At 58.5% G+C, this 16,901-nt stretch overlaps 2 protein-coding genes across 2 annotated transcripts in view; one reads left to right on the forward strand and one right to left on the reverse strand.

Annotated features, from left to right (window-relative positions):
- Positions 1-914, forward strand: part of PMFBP1 (polyamine modulated factor 1 binding protein 1) — a 41,940-nt gene extending 41,026 nt beyond the window's left edge. The window contains exon 19 of the mRNA XM_056135697.1: positions 447-914. Coding sequence (XP_055991672.1) covers positions 447-460 — 14 coding nt within the window. The 3' untranslated portion in view covers positions 461-914. The remainder of the gene's footprint in view (positions 1-446) is intronic.
- Positions 915-3,529: 2,615 nt separating this feature from the next.
- DHX38 (DEAH-box helicase 38) lies at positions 3,530-16,865 on the reverse strand. Its single transcript, XM_056135695.1, has 27 exons — positions 16,750-16,865; positions 14,585-14,926; positions 14,105-14,292; positions 13,454-13,558; positions 12,492-12,639; positions 12,245-12,363; positions 12,084-12,160; positions 11,291-11,446; positions 10,785-10,946; positions 10,586-10,693; positions 10,216-10,328; positions 9,537-9,674; positions 9,250-9,436; positions 8,950-9,135; positions 8,693-8,833; positions 8,308-8,418; positions 8,112-8,228; positions 7,855-7,962; positions 7,592-7,704; positions 6,937-7,145; positions 6,698-6,852; positions 6,380-6,535; positions 6,071-6,205; positions 5,817-5,942; positions 5,268-5,363; positions 4,296-4,417; positions 3,530-3,667 (listed from the first exon to the last, which is right to left on the reverse strand). The coding sequence occupies exons 2-27, from the start codon at positions 14,905-14,907 to the stop codon at positions 3,583-3,585; spliced, it is 3,684 nt and encodes a 1,227-aa protein (XP_055991670.1). The 5' UTR covers positions 14,908-14,926; positions 16,750-16,865; the 3' UTR covers positions 3,530-3,582.
- Between the last annotated feature and the right edge of the window lie 36 nt (positions 16,866-16,901).

Genomic DNA, 16,901 nt, shown 5'->3' on the forward strand with positions numbered 1-16,901 from the left:
GTGGCCAAACCAGGTTCAAGCCTGGCATTCCATATGGGTCCCTGAGCCTGCCAGGAGTGATCCCTGAGCACAGGGCCAGGAGTCAGCCCTGAGCATCACTGGGTGTGCCTCCCCCACCCTACAAAAAAATAAACCTTTGCTAAGACCCAGGTTCCCCGTCTCAGACCCAGCCCTTCCCTTCGGCCCTGTCTCCTCTGCGAAGTGTGGGGCCGAGGGGGAGCTGCAGAATAGGGGGGTCTCTCCTGTGAGATGCCCTGGGACCACCACAGACAGCCGAGTCCATAGCTGCCACGTGCCGGCTCTGGGTTCTCCTGGAGGGACACAGTTATTCCCCTCCACCCCATCCCCCATCCCCACGTCACAGCTGCCTGGCCTGAGGCTGGTCCCCGTAGCGTCCCTCACTGACTTCTCAGATCGAGACTGTCATCCTCTCCTTCTTCCCTCAGGCTCCCTGTTCTAGAACCTGCGCCTCACCCTGAGCCTCATGTCCACGCACGCTTTGGAGAGGCCCACGCGTTCCCAGCCCTCTCTCTCCACCGGGATCACCTCTGCCAGGCTGAAATCAAGTTCCCATCCTATTTTTTTTCAAGCGGCTAACATTTGTTGAGTTTTGGACACTTCCTGCAATGGAGTGAAACTTGGAAGCATCTACCATCTCCAGGCCCAAATTCTGAAATAAAGACACGAGCCCAGCAAGCTCCGGAGTCTTGACACCTGGCGGCGTCTCCGGCCTCCTGGGCCCCAGAAGCGTGTTGGGCCCTAATTTCCTTTGGATCTTACATGCCATAGGCCTCACTCACGCAGTGAGTGCAATCCCCAAGGAAGTTTCTGGATTATCTTGGATTAGTTCTTAAGCCAGCAAGACATAATTAGCTCTTCTTGGGGTCCTTCCATCTGTGTCTAGAGTTTAAGGAGAATAATAATAATAATACCCAAAGATCACCAAAAGGAAAGTAACCCTCAGGCTCCAGAGAGGAAGAGAATGGGTAGACGGTTTCTGAAAGCAGGAGTGAGCGCAAACCTTCTCTTTCCTCCCTGGCTGCCTGACTCCAATCCCTCCCTTTAACAATTTTATTTTTTTATTTTTCTCCCTAGCCAGCTCAATACAAGTAAAATTTCATTATGACAAACTCCAAGGACAGCTAAACTATTTTATTGGGGTAGGATTTTGTTATACTCACAACATGTCCCGAATTTATATTTCTGGTCTCTAGGAAATTGAGAGATAATAGCTACAAAGGTAAAGGAAGAAAGAAAAATAAAACGCTCACATCCTTCATGGTGGGGGAGCAGGAAAAGTGAAGAAACCCCCTCCCATCCTCCTCCCCAGATCTCAGCCCCCACTCATGGTTCAGTCTGGAATGGAACATTCTAGAAGGGAAGCCAGAGGTAGGCACGCTGAGGTTCTGGGGACTTCTGTTCTGATGATGTTCATCTGTTTTCCCATTTGGCTTAAAAATAGGACATATTTTCCAAAAAAAAAAAAAAAACTTAAAATGGAAAATCTTGGTCCTTCTGAAGTGGCTTTCTCATTCTAGCCGTGGTCCCTTTCAAAGTTTTTTCTTATTGTCTTACAGTTGAGCAAAAATTGTCATTTTTGTCTCTGTCATTCGCCAAAAGATCACCTGTCTATTGTCCAGTGTTGATAACTGAGTACCTTGAAAATAGTGCTCCGTGTTTTCAAAGTTCTCCATTGTGAAACTTGTTGTTACTGTGTTTGGCATATCAAATATGACACGGGTAGCTTGCCAGGCTTTGCCGTGCGGGTGAGATACTCTCGGTAGCTTGCCAGGCTTACTGGACCCACTCAAGCAAATCAAAGAACAATGGGAGGACAGTGACAGGGACAGTTTTCAAAGTTATCTTTCCCATCCTGTGGAGTAAGACACCAAAGCAAGGCTCTGAGGGACAGAAATAGCAGAGGTGCGTGTGGGGTCACCCACGCCGAGAGCCAGTGAGCGGCGTGGTTTTCACTAGAATGGGGGCATCACACCACTGTCCAAGCCCACTGAATGTGGAACCCCAGGAGCGACCCTGGACATCAGCTACAGACTTTGGGGTGAGACTCCAAGGTCTCAAGCAGAAAGGAACTCGAAGGTGGGTCGGAATGAAAAAATGTCACAACTAAGAAGCATTAGCGACCCGGGCAGGATGTCCCCACACCCGAGGCAGATGCGGCAACATGTTGGGTGCCAGGGTCCCTCCCCGGGGGCTCTTTGCTGTAGCACCCAGAACTCGGGGTGGACAAAAGCTTTCCATAACCTCTGGCCTTGTTATTGAAGGGACTTGAAGGTGAGTTTGCGAGCAAGGTCATAGCTGGAGAGTAGGGGAGCATCTCTGGTCCATTTTCTCTTTGGTTTCTCCTAGTCCCATCCCCAGCTGATTTCTCACCACAACACAGGCAGGCACAGCCCACCTTGGCTCAGGGCTGGAGAATTCCCCACATGCCGTGGAGGCCCTCTCTCCCCCACAGACTCACCCACAGCCGTTCCCTCAACATGGGGTCAGAGGTAAAGAGCAGATGTCAGGGCTCTGGTCAACGCTGGCAGCAGCCCCTGCTTTTGTCTTGCATGACACTGCCCCAGTCCTCACGTCTAGCAGAGTCTCCCAGAGGAGAGTCACCGGGGAAGCAGGAAAAGGAAATGGTCCCAATGCCACTGGGCACAGGGGCTTTCCCTGGGTGCTGGGAAGCCCAGCTTGCTGGTGACTCACTCCAGCAGCGCCCTGGCAGAAACCCAAACCCAAGGAATCTCAAGGTGAGTGCCATGGTGGAAAAAGCCCCCGAACACCCCCCTCCACAGTGGGCTTCCGCTGCAACGTCATAAGCATCGGGGCTTGGGCCTCAGTTGCCTTACGAGAAAATCAAGGAGGGCTGGACTCTCCCATCCATGTTCAGCACAGTGGAACCTGCTGCAGGGCAGCCTCAGCACCAGGCCAGCTCCCACCACACACCCCCCCCCCCCCCACCCAATTCAATACTCCCTGCCCCAACCCCACCCACGTCTCTTAGAGGCACCGCCCAGAGACAGAAATCAGGGCGGTGAAGCTTCTAGGACATTCCATCCCAGGAAAGTCAGCCGGCTTGATGGTAATGGGAAGCTTGAGATGCATCAGAATCGTCAGGCTGGGAGAGGGGCACATTCTGGCATGCTGGCATGTGCCCAGTGGGCACAGTCTCCGGCTGAGCTGGGCTCGGAAGGTGGAAGCCCCCATGTCTCCCGCGTGGCTCTGGGCAGTGACCAGTCAGTAATACCACGACATTTTACAAACAATAAATTTATTTCCAAACCCTGAATTATAATCAAATTAAAATTCCCTCTAGAGCTATGTTGCTGCTTTACACGAGAATTTTTTTTTTTTTCTAAAAAGCGTCCTGGCCCAGTGCCGGATACACCAGGTCAGCTGCCCACCAGCTCAGCGCCTCTGGGAGCGCAGGCAGCTGTGGGCGCGCAGAGCCTGCTCCTTCAGGGTGCCTGCACCGAGAAGCCTGGCCTCAGGGCCCCCGGAGGCTGGGGCGGAAAGTTCGGTGGTTGCCTAGGGTACTGTCGCCGGGGGCCCCTCCTCTGCAGGGCTGGCCTCAGCTCAGAGCCCAAAGCGGGCAGGTGTGCGGCGGGGGGTCATGGGCTCCCCCTGCTCCTTCCGCCCTGGCGTGTAGATCTTGGTAGACCTGGAGACAGAGAGAGAGAGGTCACTCCCATGCACGCCCAGCGGCACCCCAGGAGGGGGCCTCTCTAAGGCCAGGCCAAGCCCTGCCCTCAGGGGACCACATCGGTTCCCACACTGGGCCTCGAGCCCACTCAGATGACCGTGAGAGTCAATCCTGCAGTCGGTCAGTGTCCACCCAGCCTGACCCTCAGGGGAGCAGAGAAAGAACCCAGGAGACAAACACTGGGCTCAGATGCACTGCCTCAGGGCGCAATGCCCCCTGCACCCCACCATACAACGGGTACCAGGAGGGTAACGCAGCTCAGCGGACACCAACCCTTGCTGGGCCCCCACCCCGGGCCGCTTCCAATTTGTACTTGATGCCAGAAGGAAAGTGTCCCCTTGAGCACTGCACCCTCCTGAGTTCTGGGGGTCAGTCTGGATGTATTAAGTCACATGATCCTCAGATGGGTCACTGTGTAGAGAGGACTGCGGGGCGGGGACTGGGCCCGCGCCCATGGGCCAAGGGGACGTCCAGGTCCCACATGAACACGCAACATTTCTGCCCTCCCCTGTGCTTTGGGGGGCGGGGGAGTGGAAGGGGAGTGCACACCAGTCCTGCAAAAGGTCCCCGAGGTGCCACCACCCACCTGACGCTGCCCAGGGGGCTGCGCTTCTCCTGCTCCTGCCGCCGGGCGCGCAGCTGCTCCTCGGCCAGCGCCATCTCCTCCTCCATGGCGGACGCTTCTTCTTTGGCCCGTCGGCGGTTCTCCTAGGGACGGGAGAGGGCTTGGGCACCAGGGGCAGTGGCGGGGCTGGCTCCCGGCTTGGGGAGCTGCTGCAGCCAAGCCCATCACTCAGCGAGGCTCAGGGAACCAAAGCTCCGCCCCTGTCTGCAGTCGGAGCCAGGCGTGACCCCGTGAGGGGCGGGGTGCAGGCGGATGAAGCACACTCGCCACACCCCTGCCCCAGCCAGGATCCCAGCGCACCTGGGATTAGTCACCAGCTACCTAGAGACCCCGGGGCCAAGGCCCAGTTAAACCGAACCACAAGGAAGCACCTTCCAAGCTAAATGAGAGGGGACAGGGCCTCTCCGCGGACACAACCATCGACCCAACTCAAGCACATCAGAAAAAGAGACCTCGGAAGAAAAAGAGGGAGATTGGGCCCCATTAAGGACTGTCTTGCAAGGCCACAGCGATGCTGAGGTTCAGGCGAAATGTCATAAGCAGACTCAAGTATTTAGGAGTGACCTAAGCTAATGCCTGCTAATAACACCTCAGTGTTTGCCAACATGTCCCAGTGGTGGTCTTTGATGGAGAAACACGTAACCACCATGGCTTTCCACAACCGTGGACAGGAGGCAACAAAGGGCCCAGAAGTGGGCAGAAACGCTGCTGCGATCCCGGAGCCCTTACGAACGGGAGGGTGGCGGCTCCAGGGCCTTTGCCCACTTTTGCAACCGTCTGTGCTGTTCTTTCTCGCGTGTCGTCTCTGAGAAGCACAGCGGCCCCGGGAGCCGGTGGGGAGAAACCAGAGAGAGCCACCAGGCTGGGGCGCAGCCCTCACTCGAGAGGCAGGAAGGGGTGAGGGGAGCAGGCCCGGAAAGCACTGGCACCTACCTGCCGAGACTTCCCCGCCTGCTTCACGCTGTAGAACATGGGCCCCAGCTCCGCAAGCCACTCTCCGTCCACGGCAGTCACGCACTGCATGTACTCCTGCCACGGAAGAACACAGGGGGAGTCAGAGGAGGACACGGCATGGCAGGAGCAGCCCCAGCAGGCAAGTGCCCCCAAGTCCTTCTCATGTGAGAGAACAGCCCCGGCTAGGGAACACCACCAAGACACGCGCACGCAGCCACCATCCAAACACCCCTGCAAAGCCGCCTCCACTAAAACGCCACACAGCCACCACCAAAACACCCCCCGCGCATAACCACCGCCACTGAAACACCCCAGACAGACACTGGCACCAACACAACCCCGCAGAACCGCCACCACTAAAACACCCCCCCTCACTGCCCCCGCCCCCGAAGGGGCTGCAAGTCCCGGGCCCCGAGCCGCAGAGCGTCTGCCGCGGAGCCAAGACCACTGCAATGGGCCGTGAACGCTGCTGCTGCCTCGTCTGGCTGTGACTCTTCCTCAGACCCACACCGGCAGCTCCAGGCTCACCTTGGTGGTCATGACCAGCTCGTGATACACAATGTAGTCCGGGGTATAGCCCATCCCGAAGAGGGAGCTGGTGGGGTGCAGGTGGCAGGGCATCCCCGTCCGGATGTTCACGTACTCCCCGATACCCTGCGAAGACCAGATACAGCCCGGGAGGCCGTGTCAGTCAGGAGGACCCCCCACCAGTCCACTGCACACATCAGGAGCCACAACGGGGGTGGGGTGGGGGGGGGAGACCACGGATCCGCCTGGCCCACCTTGAGCTTGGCGGCCTGGTGGAAGTAGGCGGCGCAGATGCACTTGCGAACGATGTCCCAGTCGGTGCCGCATGAGGCCAGGCTCATGCGCTGCTGCACCATGATGTCCTTCAGCTGCGCGCGCACCTCCCTGACCTGGGGCGGGACAGCAGGCACCGATGGGACCCTCTGCCTCAGCTTCCCACATACCCACGCCCGCCCTCCTGTCCACATACACCCCTCACCTGCTTCCGTAACCACACACACACCAGCCCGCCCCCCTGCCCACATTACACCCCAGTCCCACCCGCTGCCCCTGGCACCCCCGACCTTCCGCATGGCCTTGGCATGGATGAAGTGGTCGTTGCACCAAATGGTGGAATAATTGTTGTTTTTCCACTGCAGGTAGACGTTCAGGTAGGTCAGATGGTCACTCTCGGGCACGGCGAACTTCTCCCGGATTTGGTCGCTCTCCTCCTCTCGGCCCTAGGAAGGGGGAAGACAGGAAGCTTGGCGAGAAGCCTGGGGGCGGCCGGAGGGTCTCGTCACTTCCCCGAACACATGGCCCCCAGGGGCTGAGCTGGTCGTTGGCGTCATAAACTAAGCCGCCACCGCGGCCCTCTGAGCCCCAGGCTTCTGGCCGCCCACCTTGGGCCTGTAGAAGATGGCAGGGACAGAGAGCATGGACACGATGAGCAGGATCTCGGAGCTACAGCCCATGTCGCACGAGACGATGAGCATCTTGGACAGGGCCGGGTCCAGCGGGAATTCCACCATCAGTCGCCCCGTGGACGTCAGGCCACCTGGGAGAGGGGAGCGGGCCCGACACTCTGAGTGGGCAGGGGCGCAGGGGGGCCGGGGGCCAGGGCAGGGGGCGGGGGCCACACCTGTATTGTCCAGGGCACCCAGGATCCACAACTGGTACATGGAATTGAGCATGTTGTCCTCGGGCGGCGGGTCCATGAAGTGGAACTGCAGCAGGTCCTGCACGCCCAGTGACTTGAGCAGCAGCACCACGTTGGCCAGGTTGGTGCGCTGGATCTCGGGCACCGTGGTGGTGAGCAGCTCGTTCTTGTAGGCGCTCTGGGTGTAGAGCCTGCGGGGCAGACAGGGGGGCTCGCGGCCAGGAGACCCGCTCTCCTCCTCCCGCCTCCGCCACTCTCTCTAGGCCTCATGCATTCCCCATCACCAGGAACCCGGCCCGGCCGCGCCAGGCCTGCCCGCGCCTCCCCCCACCCGCCAGCCAGTGCCCGCGGCCTGGGCTCAGAGCTGGGTTTTCTCCTTTGGATCCCTACTTCCCACACTGCTCCTGGGGATACACTTGGCCAGCAGAGGCCCACTTGTAAGCATGAGCTGGAGAAAAGAAGGCATGCAGAAAAGAAGGGGCCGACGACGGGGTTGGCACAGGCAGCGGAGGCCTAAGCAGCCTGGGTAGGACGCAGCGTCCAGGTTGCCCCCAGGGCTTTCTCCAGCACTGAGCAGTGGCTCTGGGCCGGGCCCACCCACAGAAGGCCGCGCCACAAGGCAGGCACAGGCTCCTACCTGAAACACTGACCTGGGCCCGTCCTGCCGGCGCGCCCCGACCTCTGGTTGGCGTTGGCCTGGCTGATGGGGTAGATCTGCAGCGCGTCCATGCCGATCCTGGGGTTGAAGACCTACGCGGGGGTGGCAAAGAGGCATTGGGGTATGGCGGCCACGCCCAAGAACATCCCTGACCCCTCCCCTGCCCCGCAGGGCTAATGACAGAGTAGTGGCCTGTCCTGACCCCCCTGGAGCCGTGGTGGCACCCAGCTGCGTCACCACACCTTTAACTTGCAATAACCAGAGTCGATGACGAACATGATGCCGTCCACAGTCAGAGACGTCTCGGCGATGTTGGTGGCCACGATGCACTTGCGGACACCATCAGGGGCCTGCAAGACGGGGTGCGAGGTGGGAGCGGCCGTCAGGAAGACGCCACAGGTGAAGGGGCACCCCACCGCAGCCCGAAAAGGAACACCCTTCCTCTGGGCACCGGGGGTGAGGGCGGGGGGCCCCACGGCGAGGCCGCACTTTCCCAAACCTTCTGGAAGATCTTGGCCTGCAGATCGGAAGGCAGCTGCGAGTATATGGGCAGCACGGCCAGCGCAGGCGCATTCTCCAGCTCCTCCAGGTGCTCCACAATCTGGTCAGAGGTCACCTGAGGAGAGAGGTACCGTGAGATCCCAGGGCCACCCGGTGGGAAGCAAGAAGGCCTGTCACGTCCCCAGCTCGCGTACCTCAATGTCCTCCTGGCCCGGCATGAAGATCAGGATGTCCCCGGGGGCCCCCGACAGGTGCACCTGCAGGGACTGTTTCACCGCCGCCTCCACGTAATCCTCCTGCGGGGTCTGCGGGCGGCCCCGGACAGTCAGCATGTGTCAGCATGCAGGCCTGGTGCCCGCCACACCCACCACACCTCGCTGACGCCAGGGCTCACAGGAGCGCTCTGGGCCCTGTACCCGAGGCTGGCCCGGCCACCCTCTCTGGGCCCCGCACAGCCACCCCCGGACACAGTAATGCTATCTCCCCCTGTCCCCAGCCCTGGGGTGGCGAGGCCTCTCTACCCCACCCACGCCACCCTCCCCAGCCTCCCCCTGCACTCAGGGGCTGTGGGGGCCGCACCTTGCTGAAGAGAATGTCCACAGGGAAGGTGCGGCCGGGGATGTGGAAGATGGGCACGTTGCCAAAGAAAGACGCGAATTTGTCTGCGTCCATCGTGGCCGACGTGACGATGAGCTTCAGGTCAGAGCGCCGGGCCACCACCTGAGGAGCGGTCACTCAGAGGCTGTCCCACACCGGTCCCCTCCTCCCACGCGAGCCCCCGCGGGCACCAACAGGCCGGACAGGCCGGACAGCCCCGCCCCCCACGCCCCCCGCACCTCACGGAGCAGCCCGAAGAGGACATCAGTGTTGAGCGAGCGCTCGTGGGCCTCGTCCATGATGATGGCGCTGTAGTGGTCCAGGTCGGCCTCCCGCAGTGACTCGCGGAGCAGGATGCCGTCCGTCATGTACTTGATCAAGGTGTTCTCCGACGTGCAGTCCTCGAAGCGGATGGCGTAGCCCACCTGGAGGGCAGAGGCGGCCCAAGCACTCAGCCCGACGCTCCTGGACCAGCAGAGGGGGTCACATGCCCACCCTCAATCCCCCCCTGCCACGGCTCAGCCGCCGCGACCCCTCACCTCCTCGCCAAGGCTGCCCCCCATCTCCTCGCTGACTCTCTTGGCCACAGACATGGCGGCCACACGCCGTGGCTGCGTGCACCCGATCATCCCGTAGTCCGTGTAGCCGTCTTCGTGCAGGTACTGCGTCAGCTGCGTGGTCTTCCCGCTGCCCGTTTCCCCCACGACGATCACGATGCTGTTGTCTCTGGGAGAGGGAAGGAGAAGCGGAGGTGTGAGTCAGGCCCGGGGGGGCAGTGACGCGGCCCCTGCCCGGGCTGGCGGCACCGTGGCCCGTGGGGCGGGACCTGATGATGGTGAGCAGCTCCTGCTGCACGGCGAAGATGGGCAGGTACTGCCGCTGCTCCAGGATCGACTTCTTTTTCGCAAACTCGCTGCTGGCCTCGCTCTTCTTCTTCATGTGATCCGCAAACTTCTGCTCGGTCCTGGGAACACACAGCCGCCTCAGGACCCTCGCCCCACCCGGGCCGCCTCACCGCCCTCCCTCCTCCCTCCAGGAGAAGCTGAGGGGCAGGGTCTATCCTGGGCCCCAAATCTGGGATGGTGGGATCCCCCCACGTGCTCGCCAGTCACCGGTTGGCAAAGCCCCCCCGCTCAGCAGAACTCAGACCCCGGGCCCAGCAGCGCTCCCAGAACAGAGCTGCAGCCGCCCGTCTGTCAGATGAACACCCTGGCCTGCCCCAGCACGTGGCCAAAGGGGGGAAGACGTCATGGCCGGAGTCCAGAGCAGGGCTGGACCCACCCTTCTCGGCAGGACACCTTGGTCTCTGGGGCTGTGTCCTTATCTTGGGCTGTTTTTTGTTTTGTTTTGGGGTCAAATCCAGCGGTACTGAGGGCTTACTCCTAGCTCTGTGCTCAGGGCTCACTGCTGATGAGTTCAGAAGTGGCAGGGTACCCAGAAGCCTCAGAAGGAAGCGACTGCTCTGCTGCCCACTGCTGCCCGCGCCTGAGCTCGCAGGCTCCCACCTGTAGTCCACCTTCCCGTCTTCTGTCAGCGCCTTATCGGGCTCCTCCTCCTTCTTGACGCCCATGATGTCTCCCAGTTTGGTTCCAGCCAGTTCCCAGTGTTTGTGCTGAGCCTGAGAAAGAGAATCAAGTCGGCTATGGCCTGTGATCAATGGGCCTGGCAGCCGCTTCCAGCAGCAACAACAGGGCCCACCCGGGAGTGCCAGCCCTCAGTCTCATGCCAGCCTCAGCCATGCGCCAGCCTCAGCCATGCGCCAGTCTCAGCCATGCGCCAGCCTCAGCCAGGCGCCAGTCTCCAACCCCATGGCATCAGGCCGGGCCGGTGGGGCCCAATCTCCCCCCGAGGGCCCCGCCAGGTAAGGAGACTCACCTTCTTGCGCTCCTTCTGCTCCCGGTGCTTGCGCACTGTCTGGCTGCCTTTGCGTGCAATGATGGCCAGGTCAGAAGTGGCGTCTTTGACGGGAATCACGGGCTCCGGCTGCGGGGAGGGGAGTACGAGTAGGTCCTGCTGAATACCTGGCCAACAGGCAGGACACGGCCCTGGCCCCTCCCCTGCCCTCAGGCCCCACCTGCTTGGTGAAGACGATGCGGCCGTCCAGGAAGGGGGGCACCAGGTTGTGCACCATGAGGTGCACCTTGGCGGCGCTGTCCTCTTCAAAGTCCTCGTCCACCTCCAGCCGGTGGACCACCCCACTGGTGAGCATACGGTTGGTCTCCCAGCGCTCGTTATCCTGAAGGGACCGAGGACACACGCACTCAGAACACCACCCTTGAGTTCTGACGGAGAGGCCCGCGGCCCCTGGAGCCTGCAGCCCCCAAGAGCACCCCATCCTCTAGTCCCCCCTTCTACATGGACACACGCAGCAGCCAGAAATGCAACAGACCCACACACCGAGTCGGCCCTCGGTGCCCAGAGGCTCCAGGCTGATGAAGAGGGAAAGGATGGGGCAAGGCGCCTGCTGGCTGAGGCCCAAAGCCAAGGACTAAAAGGGGATCCGAAGTTACTGGCGGGGCTCTGGCCAGCCCCACCCCGGCGCCCCCTGCATAGGCTGTGGCTCCCACGGGCTCCCCCCACCTCATTGATCTGTCTCCGCTGGGCGGAAATGCGCTTCTGCTTCTGCTTATGCAGGTGCTGCTCGCGCCGCCTCACGTAGTCCTCAGATGAGTAGGCCAGGGGGTTGTGGAACTCGTCGTATCCTTCATCCATCATGTACCAGTCGCGGTCAGCTTGCTGTGGCACCGAGACAGCAGTGAGAACTGGGGACAGCAGTGCAGGGGCACACACACACACACACACACACACACACACCTCGTGATGAGGCACACACACACACACACATACTCCTAGTGATGAGGCACACACACACACACACACATGCACACACACATACACACACACACACATACACATGCACACACACATACACACACACACACACACACATACACATACACACACACACACACACACACACACACACACACACACACACACACACCCCTAGTGATGAGGCAGCAGCATGGGCGCCAGCACAGGCCACCCCAGGCAGATACAGCTGTAGCCTGAAAGGCTCCACTGCAGCGGCCCCACTTGACAGAGGACTTCTTAGGTCTGCCACAAGGGGGCGCCCATGCACCAGCAGGTATAGGTGTGACACACCCCCCCACCCCCACAGGAGGCTGAGCCCTCTGGAAACCTCTGGAAAGAGATAGAGATTCCAGGGCTGTGGGACAAACAGGACTCAGCTTCCCTTACACTGTCCACTGTCAACTGCCCGGTCCTGCTAGCAAGTCGCTTGTGGCCCCGAGGCTCTGCCACTTCTGGTCACCTGCGTAACTCTGGAGGGCGAGCCCCACCCGGGTCTTACCCTCTGGTCCTCCTCCCACTGCTGCCGTTCCTCTTCAGTGTCAAAGGAGATCCCATCCTCGCCATCCTCACGTCGCCCTGCAGAGCCCAGGCCCACAGTTATCCCTGCGGCCACGCACAGGCCAGTGCCCTGTCTGGCCTCCCCAGGGCGTGCCACCTTACCCCGACCCCTGGACAGCCGCGGGGTGGAGCCCAGGTGCCGCCGGTCGTCGGCCCATTCGTTGTACTTGTAGGACGGGGTGGGCAGAGGAGTGTCGTCGGAGTACTTGCCCCGCACAGACCTGGCACACGGGAGACCTGGCACTGTGACACGGTGGCCCAGCAGGAACCCTGAACCCCGCCACCACCCATCCCAGCCACCCTCTGCCCCCCCACCCGGAGAATCGGGGTGCCCCACCCAGGAGAGCACCTGTCTCGGTCTCGACTGGACGGCCGGTGGCTCCGCTCCGAGTCCCGGGAGGAAGGCGTCGGGGAGGGTGACTCCCACTGTGAGCGCCGAGACGAGCCGTAGCCGCTGTCCTCCTCCTCCCATGCAGACCGCGACGGGGTGGCGGCATCTGGAACCCAGGGAGACAGTGCATGAACAGTGACTACCGACCCCAAGTCAATCCTCCAGACTTCTCTGTTCATCATCTGGGCGATCCTTGTAACGGTGAATCAGGGTTCAGACAGCTTCAACGGCTAACTAAGGCCGAGAGAGACAGCTCAGGGGGCCAAGTCCCTCTGAATCCCTGATAATTCCTGGTCTCCTGGAACGTGGAGCCACGAGGGGCCCTCAGCACACCGGGCACAACTCAAGAAGAGAAGGAAAAAGAAATGGTCTCTGGGGTTGGAGCAATAGCACAGCGGGTAGGGCGTTTGCTTTGCACACAGCCAACCTGGGTTCGATTCCCAGCATCCATATGGTCCCCTGAGCACCACCAGGAGTAATTCCTGAGTGCAGAGCAAGGAATAACCCATGTGCATCACCAGGTGTGACCCAAAAAGAAAAAAAAAAAGAAGAAAAAGATGTTTCCTGAATTTTATTTTTGTTTCTCTGAATTTTAATGGTCCAGTTTTTATCTGGATCTTTAACCAGTTTTTAAGAAATACCCCATTTGTCTCTGCAGTCATAGCTCTCACAGCTATAACTACTTAACTACTTTTGTAAAACATCCTCCTCCGCCGCCCAACTGCCTGTTCCTCGCATGCACGGGAAGAACCAGCCAGTAAAGGTGCATTGCCCCGCAGGTGGCATAGGCCTGGGGCACCCTCACGGGCTCCAACCACAGATCCCGGGAATCTGGGCTCTGCCCATGGGCAATCCACTGAGCAGGACTTGGGGAATCTCACCGGTGGCCCCACACACCACCACCAACCGTCTTGGTCTACCTTTAGGTCTATGTCGCGGGCTCTCGGGCTCGTTTCTCCGGCTGCTGCGCTCTGATCCGCTTTCCCGCTCCGATCTGCTGCTGTGGCGACTTCTGTCCCGTTCATCTGTAGGAGTGATACCTGGTTAGGAGATTCTGGGAGGGGGAGAACTTCCCCTCAGCCTCCTCCTAGAGGGAAGCCGGGCCTGCACTGCCCCACTGCTGAAACTCACAGAGCCCCCAAGCTTTCAAGGGGTGGAATTAGTTACTGGCTAGAAAGTTTCGAATTCGAATTCATGGTAACAAGTTACTTTCTTGCAAGATTCCAAAAGAGAACAGTTACAAGTCTAGAGCAAAGAGCTGTTTCCTACTCATGAGTCTACAGAGTACAAGATTTGAGTAACTTCTCTGCAGAGCCAGGGTTGGAGTTTCTGTCTTGCTTTGCCCCACGCCACTGTCCTTTTTCACCAACTTGACTGTTAACTCTGGTTCTCATCCAAGCACCCCAGAAAACGAGGGGCACACACTTAAAAGAAGCAGCTAAGCTGCAGGTAACAGTCCTTTCTCAGCGCCCAGGGTGACATGAGGGAAAGGGCTCCCTGGTGGAGGAGGCACCAGAACCCAGAAGAGGCAGAAGTGTTGGTTCACACAGAGCCAGCGGCGGGGCACTTACCTCTATCTCGCTTGCGGTCACTGTCCCGATCCCGCGACCGTCCCTTCTTCCGCTCCTTTTCCTCTTTGGAGGAGGCGTAGACCCCGTGTTCCCGCCGTTCTCGCTCTCGCTGCCGATTGCGTTCCCAGAACTCTTCGCTCACACCGCCGGGATGGGAGGGCGTCTCCACGCGGGCCGACCGGTAATGCCTGAAACAAGAGGGTGCAGGTCCCTCCCTGAGAGAAAATCCAGGCTCCCACACTTCCAGCCAGGCCACCAAGTAGACCGGCCTTTCCCACGATGTCCTGACCGGCTTCTCTTTGCCGACCACCCCCAGCTTTTCCAACTGCCATCGCCTGCTCTGTGGTAACCTTTGGACACAGCCCAAACATCTGAAGGCAATGCCGATTAACATCCAAACGCGCCAGACCGCCCAATGAGCCAGCTGGGATGTTGCACTAGTTCCCTTCTGTGCCAACTCCTCAAACCCAAGGCCTTTACCTGTCTGTGCGACCACTTGGGCCAGCCTGCTCACTGCTCTCTTCCTCCAGGTCCTTCTGCTCATCTTTGCTCTCTTCCCAGTCCTTGTAGGAGGAGACTTTGGACTTCTTCTTGTCCTCCCCATCTTCCTTCTCCTCGCGCTCCTTCCGCTTCAGGGAAGCCAGCAAGTCGAGTCCGAGCAAGGAGGGTCGGGGAGCCGGGGCCTTGAACACGTGCTGCTCGCTGGCCGCGCTCTTGGTCTTGCAGATGAGCCCGCCGACCTGCGAGTCCAGGTCGGTGCCTTCCAGCCGGTGGATCGAGGCATCCTCGACCGAGTTCTCCATGGCACGCTCTGGGAAGTGTCTGGAAGGAAAACACGCCAGACAGGATGCTTAGGGAGGCCAGGGAAACTGAAGTTATAGTTAGGAACTCAGCTTCCTCGAGACCAGATACCAAGAGCTGTCCTGACAAGCTCAACAGATCATCTGATGAAATGCCAACACATGCTCACACACTCCCAAACACTGCTTTCCAAGATATCACTCAATCAGGGCAGACCTTACTCACAGGATCACCACAGAACACGATAGCACCTCTGAGGGGAGGCCTGGGGAAACGCTACTAGTTTGAAATCAGAAATCCCCAGGCTCTGGGCATTTTCTACCTGCATGAGTTTAAGCAAATAACTTTATCTTTATTCTAATGCCTTTAGCTGTTACATGGGAATGCCTTTATCTACCCCCATGGAGTTGTCCAGTAAGAAAATGAAAGCAGAAGCTCTCTGTATTCTTTGAGTCACACAAATACAACTTTAACAATTTCTTTGCCATGCTCCAGACATTCACTGGGTCCTCACCATTCTTTCACAAGTTCTTTGACCTCTCCCTCCCTTTAAACCAGAGACTGCACAGTGGAGATGGAGGATTCTAAGGCTACCATCTCTGAGATTCACACATTGAGTGGTGTGGGGAGGATCAGCTGTGTTGGTTAAAAAAAAATAAAAACCACAGCAAGTTTTGTTATCTTTTTAATAACACCATACGTTCAATATGAAACACGAGTTTTGGAAATGGCGATTCTGAAACTATTTGGGTGAACTATAAACTTTCTTGGCACTCAACTGCCAACAAATCCCTCTTCCCACCACACACCATCCACTTACAGATATACACCAGTCCTGAGTGCTTGCGTGATTTCCCTTATTCCAAGAATTCAATGAAGTACAGGAACTATCAAGGGGTGGATTAATACCAGAATCCAGAATGTTCAGCCCAGCTCGGATTAACATGCACAGAGGCAGAGACTTGTGTTGCCAAACAGAATGGAAACATCATATGAAACAGGGCTACCTTTGGGGAAATGCCCTCAGACAAAAATGGGAAAGTGGGAAGGAACATACTGGTGAGTGAACACAGGTGAGGAAATCTAAACAGAAATGAGTAGAGATATGCAGGTTCTGCTCAGTGGCTCTTGGAAAATACGCACCCAGAATGCATCCGGTAAATAAACTCATGACTACCCTTAAATCTAATGAAAGAGAACAGGAATTCAAACATTTCTAAAGGCAGGAAAGATACCAGAGCACAGGGCAAGGAATCTGACAGGGCGTAACTTGCTGCTAAGAAAAAATAAGAAGTTATAGGCTGGATTATGGAAAAGAATTAATGACAATGAAGTCACAGGTGATAAGAGTTTTTTTATACAAAACTGAAGAAATAAGCTGGCTTTGCTCATTCAATGAGCATTTATTAAGTGCCTTTTGTAAGCAAAAAGGGACAGAGCAGAGAACGAAACAAAATCCTCGCCCACTTGTCATTGGCATCCTGGTCGAGGAGTTCATTTGGTCCCTAAGCACTGAGAGAGGCGGAAGTCAGGGAGCTCGGAGTCTCTCTGGAGTGGCCGAGGTGGAGGCGTGGATAAGGATGCAGGCTGACCTCCGGATAGCATCCCTGGACCTCAGAGAGGTGGCGCTGGGCAGCCAGGATCGAACCAGAGCAAGGAAAAAGGCCGGAGCTGCCAAGACCGGTGTACCGTCCCCGACGCGAGCAAGGCAAGTTAGCACTTGGGGCGGGAACGGGAACAGCACTCTCCAAAGCCCGGCCCGAACCTGACACGAGACCATGTCCACCTCCGGGAGCTGCCCGGACTGGTGCAGAGCCGATCAGGAAGGGGAAAGAGACACTCACCTCCCCGAGACCAGCTCGCGGGGCCTTCGATCCCGGACTCGGGGGCTCCGGTGCCTCCGCTCCTTGCTCAGACAGCCTTAGAGAGCCAAGCCCGCACCTTGAAAGCCGCCATTATTGTCCCATAATACCTTGTGCGGCCCCGCTCTATCCGT

Source organism: Sorex fumeus, unplaced genomic scaffold (assembly GCF_029834395.1).
Source record: "Sorex fumeus unplaced genomic scaffold, SorFum_2.1 ptg000122l, whole genome shotgun sequence".
NCBI classification, from domain to species: Eukaryota; Metazoa; Chordata; class Mammalia; order Eulipotyphla; family Soricidae; genus Sorex; species Sorex fumeus.

What these genes read in the sequence shown, in the direction of transcription:
- DHX38 (XM_056135695.1), bottom strand. Translation starts at nt 14,907, where the DNA reads ATGGAGAACTCGGTCGAGGATGCCTCGATCCACCGGCTGGAAGGCACC. An exon ending in CCCGCGACATAGACCTAAAG is followed by an intron (nt 12,640 to 13,453) that starts GTAGACCAAGAC and finishes CCTGGGTTCCAG; the next exon opens with ATGCCGCCACCCCGTCGCGG. An exon ending in TCTTCGGGCTGCTCCGTGAG is followed by an intron (nt 8,834 to 8,949) that starts GTGCGGGGGGCG and finishes ACCGCTCCTCAG; the next exon opens with GTGGTGGCCCGGCGCTCTGA.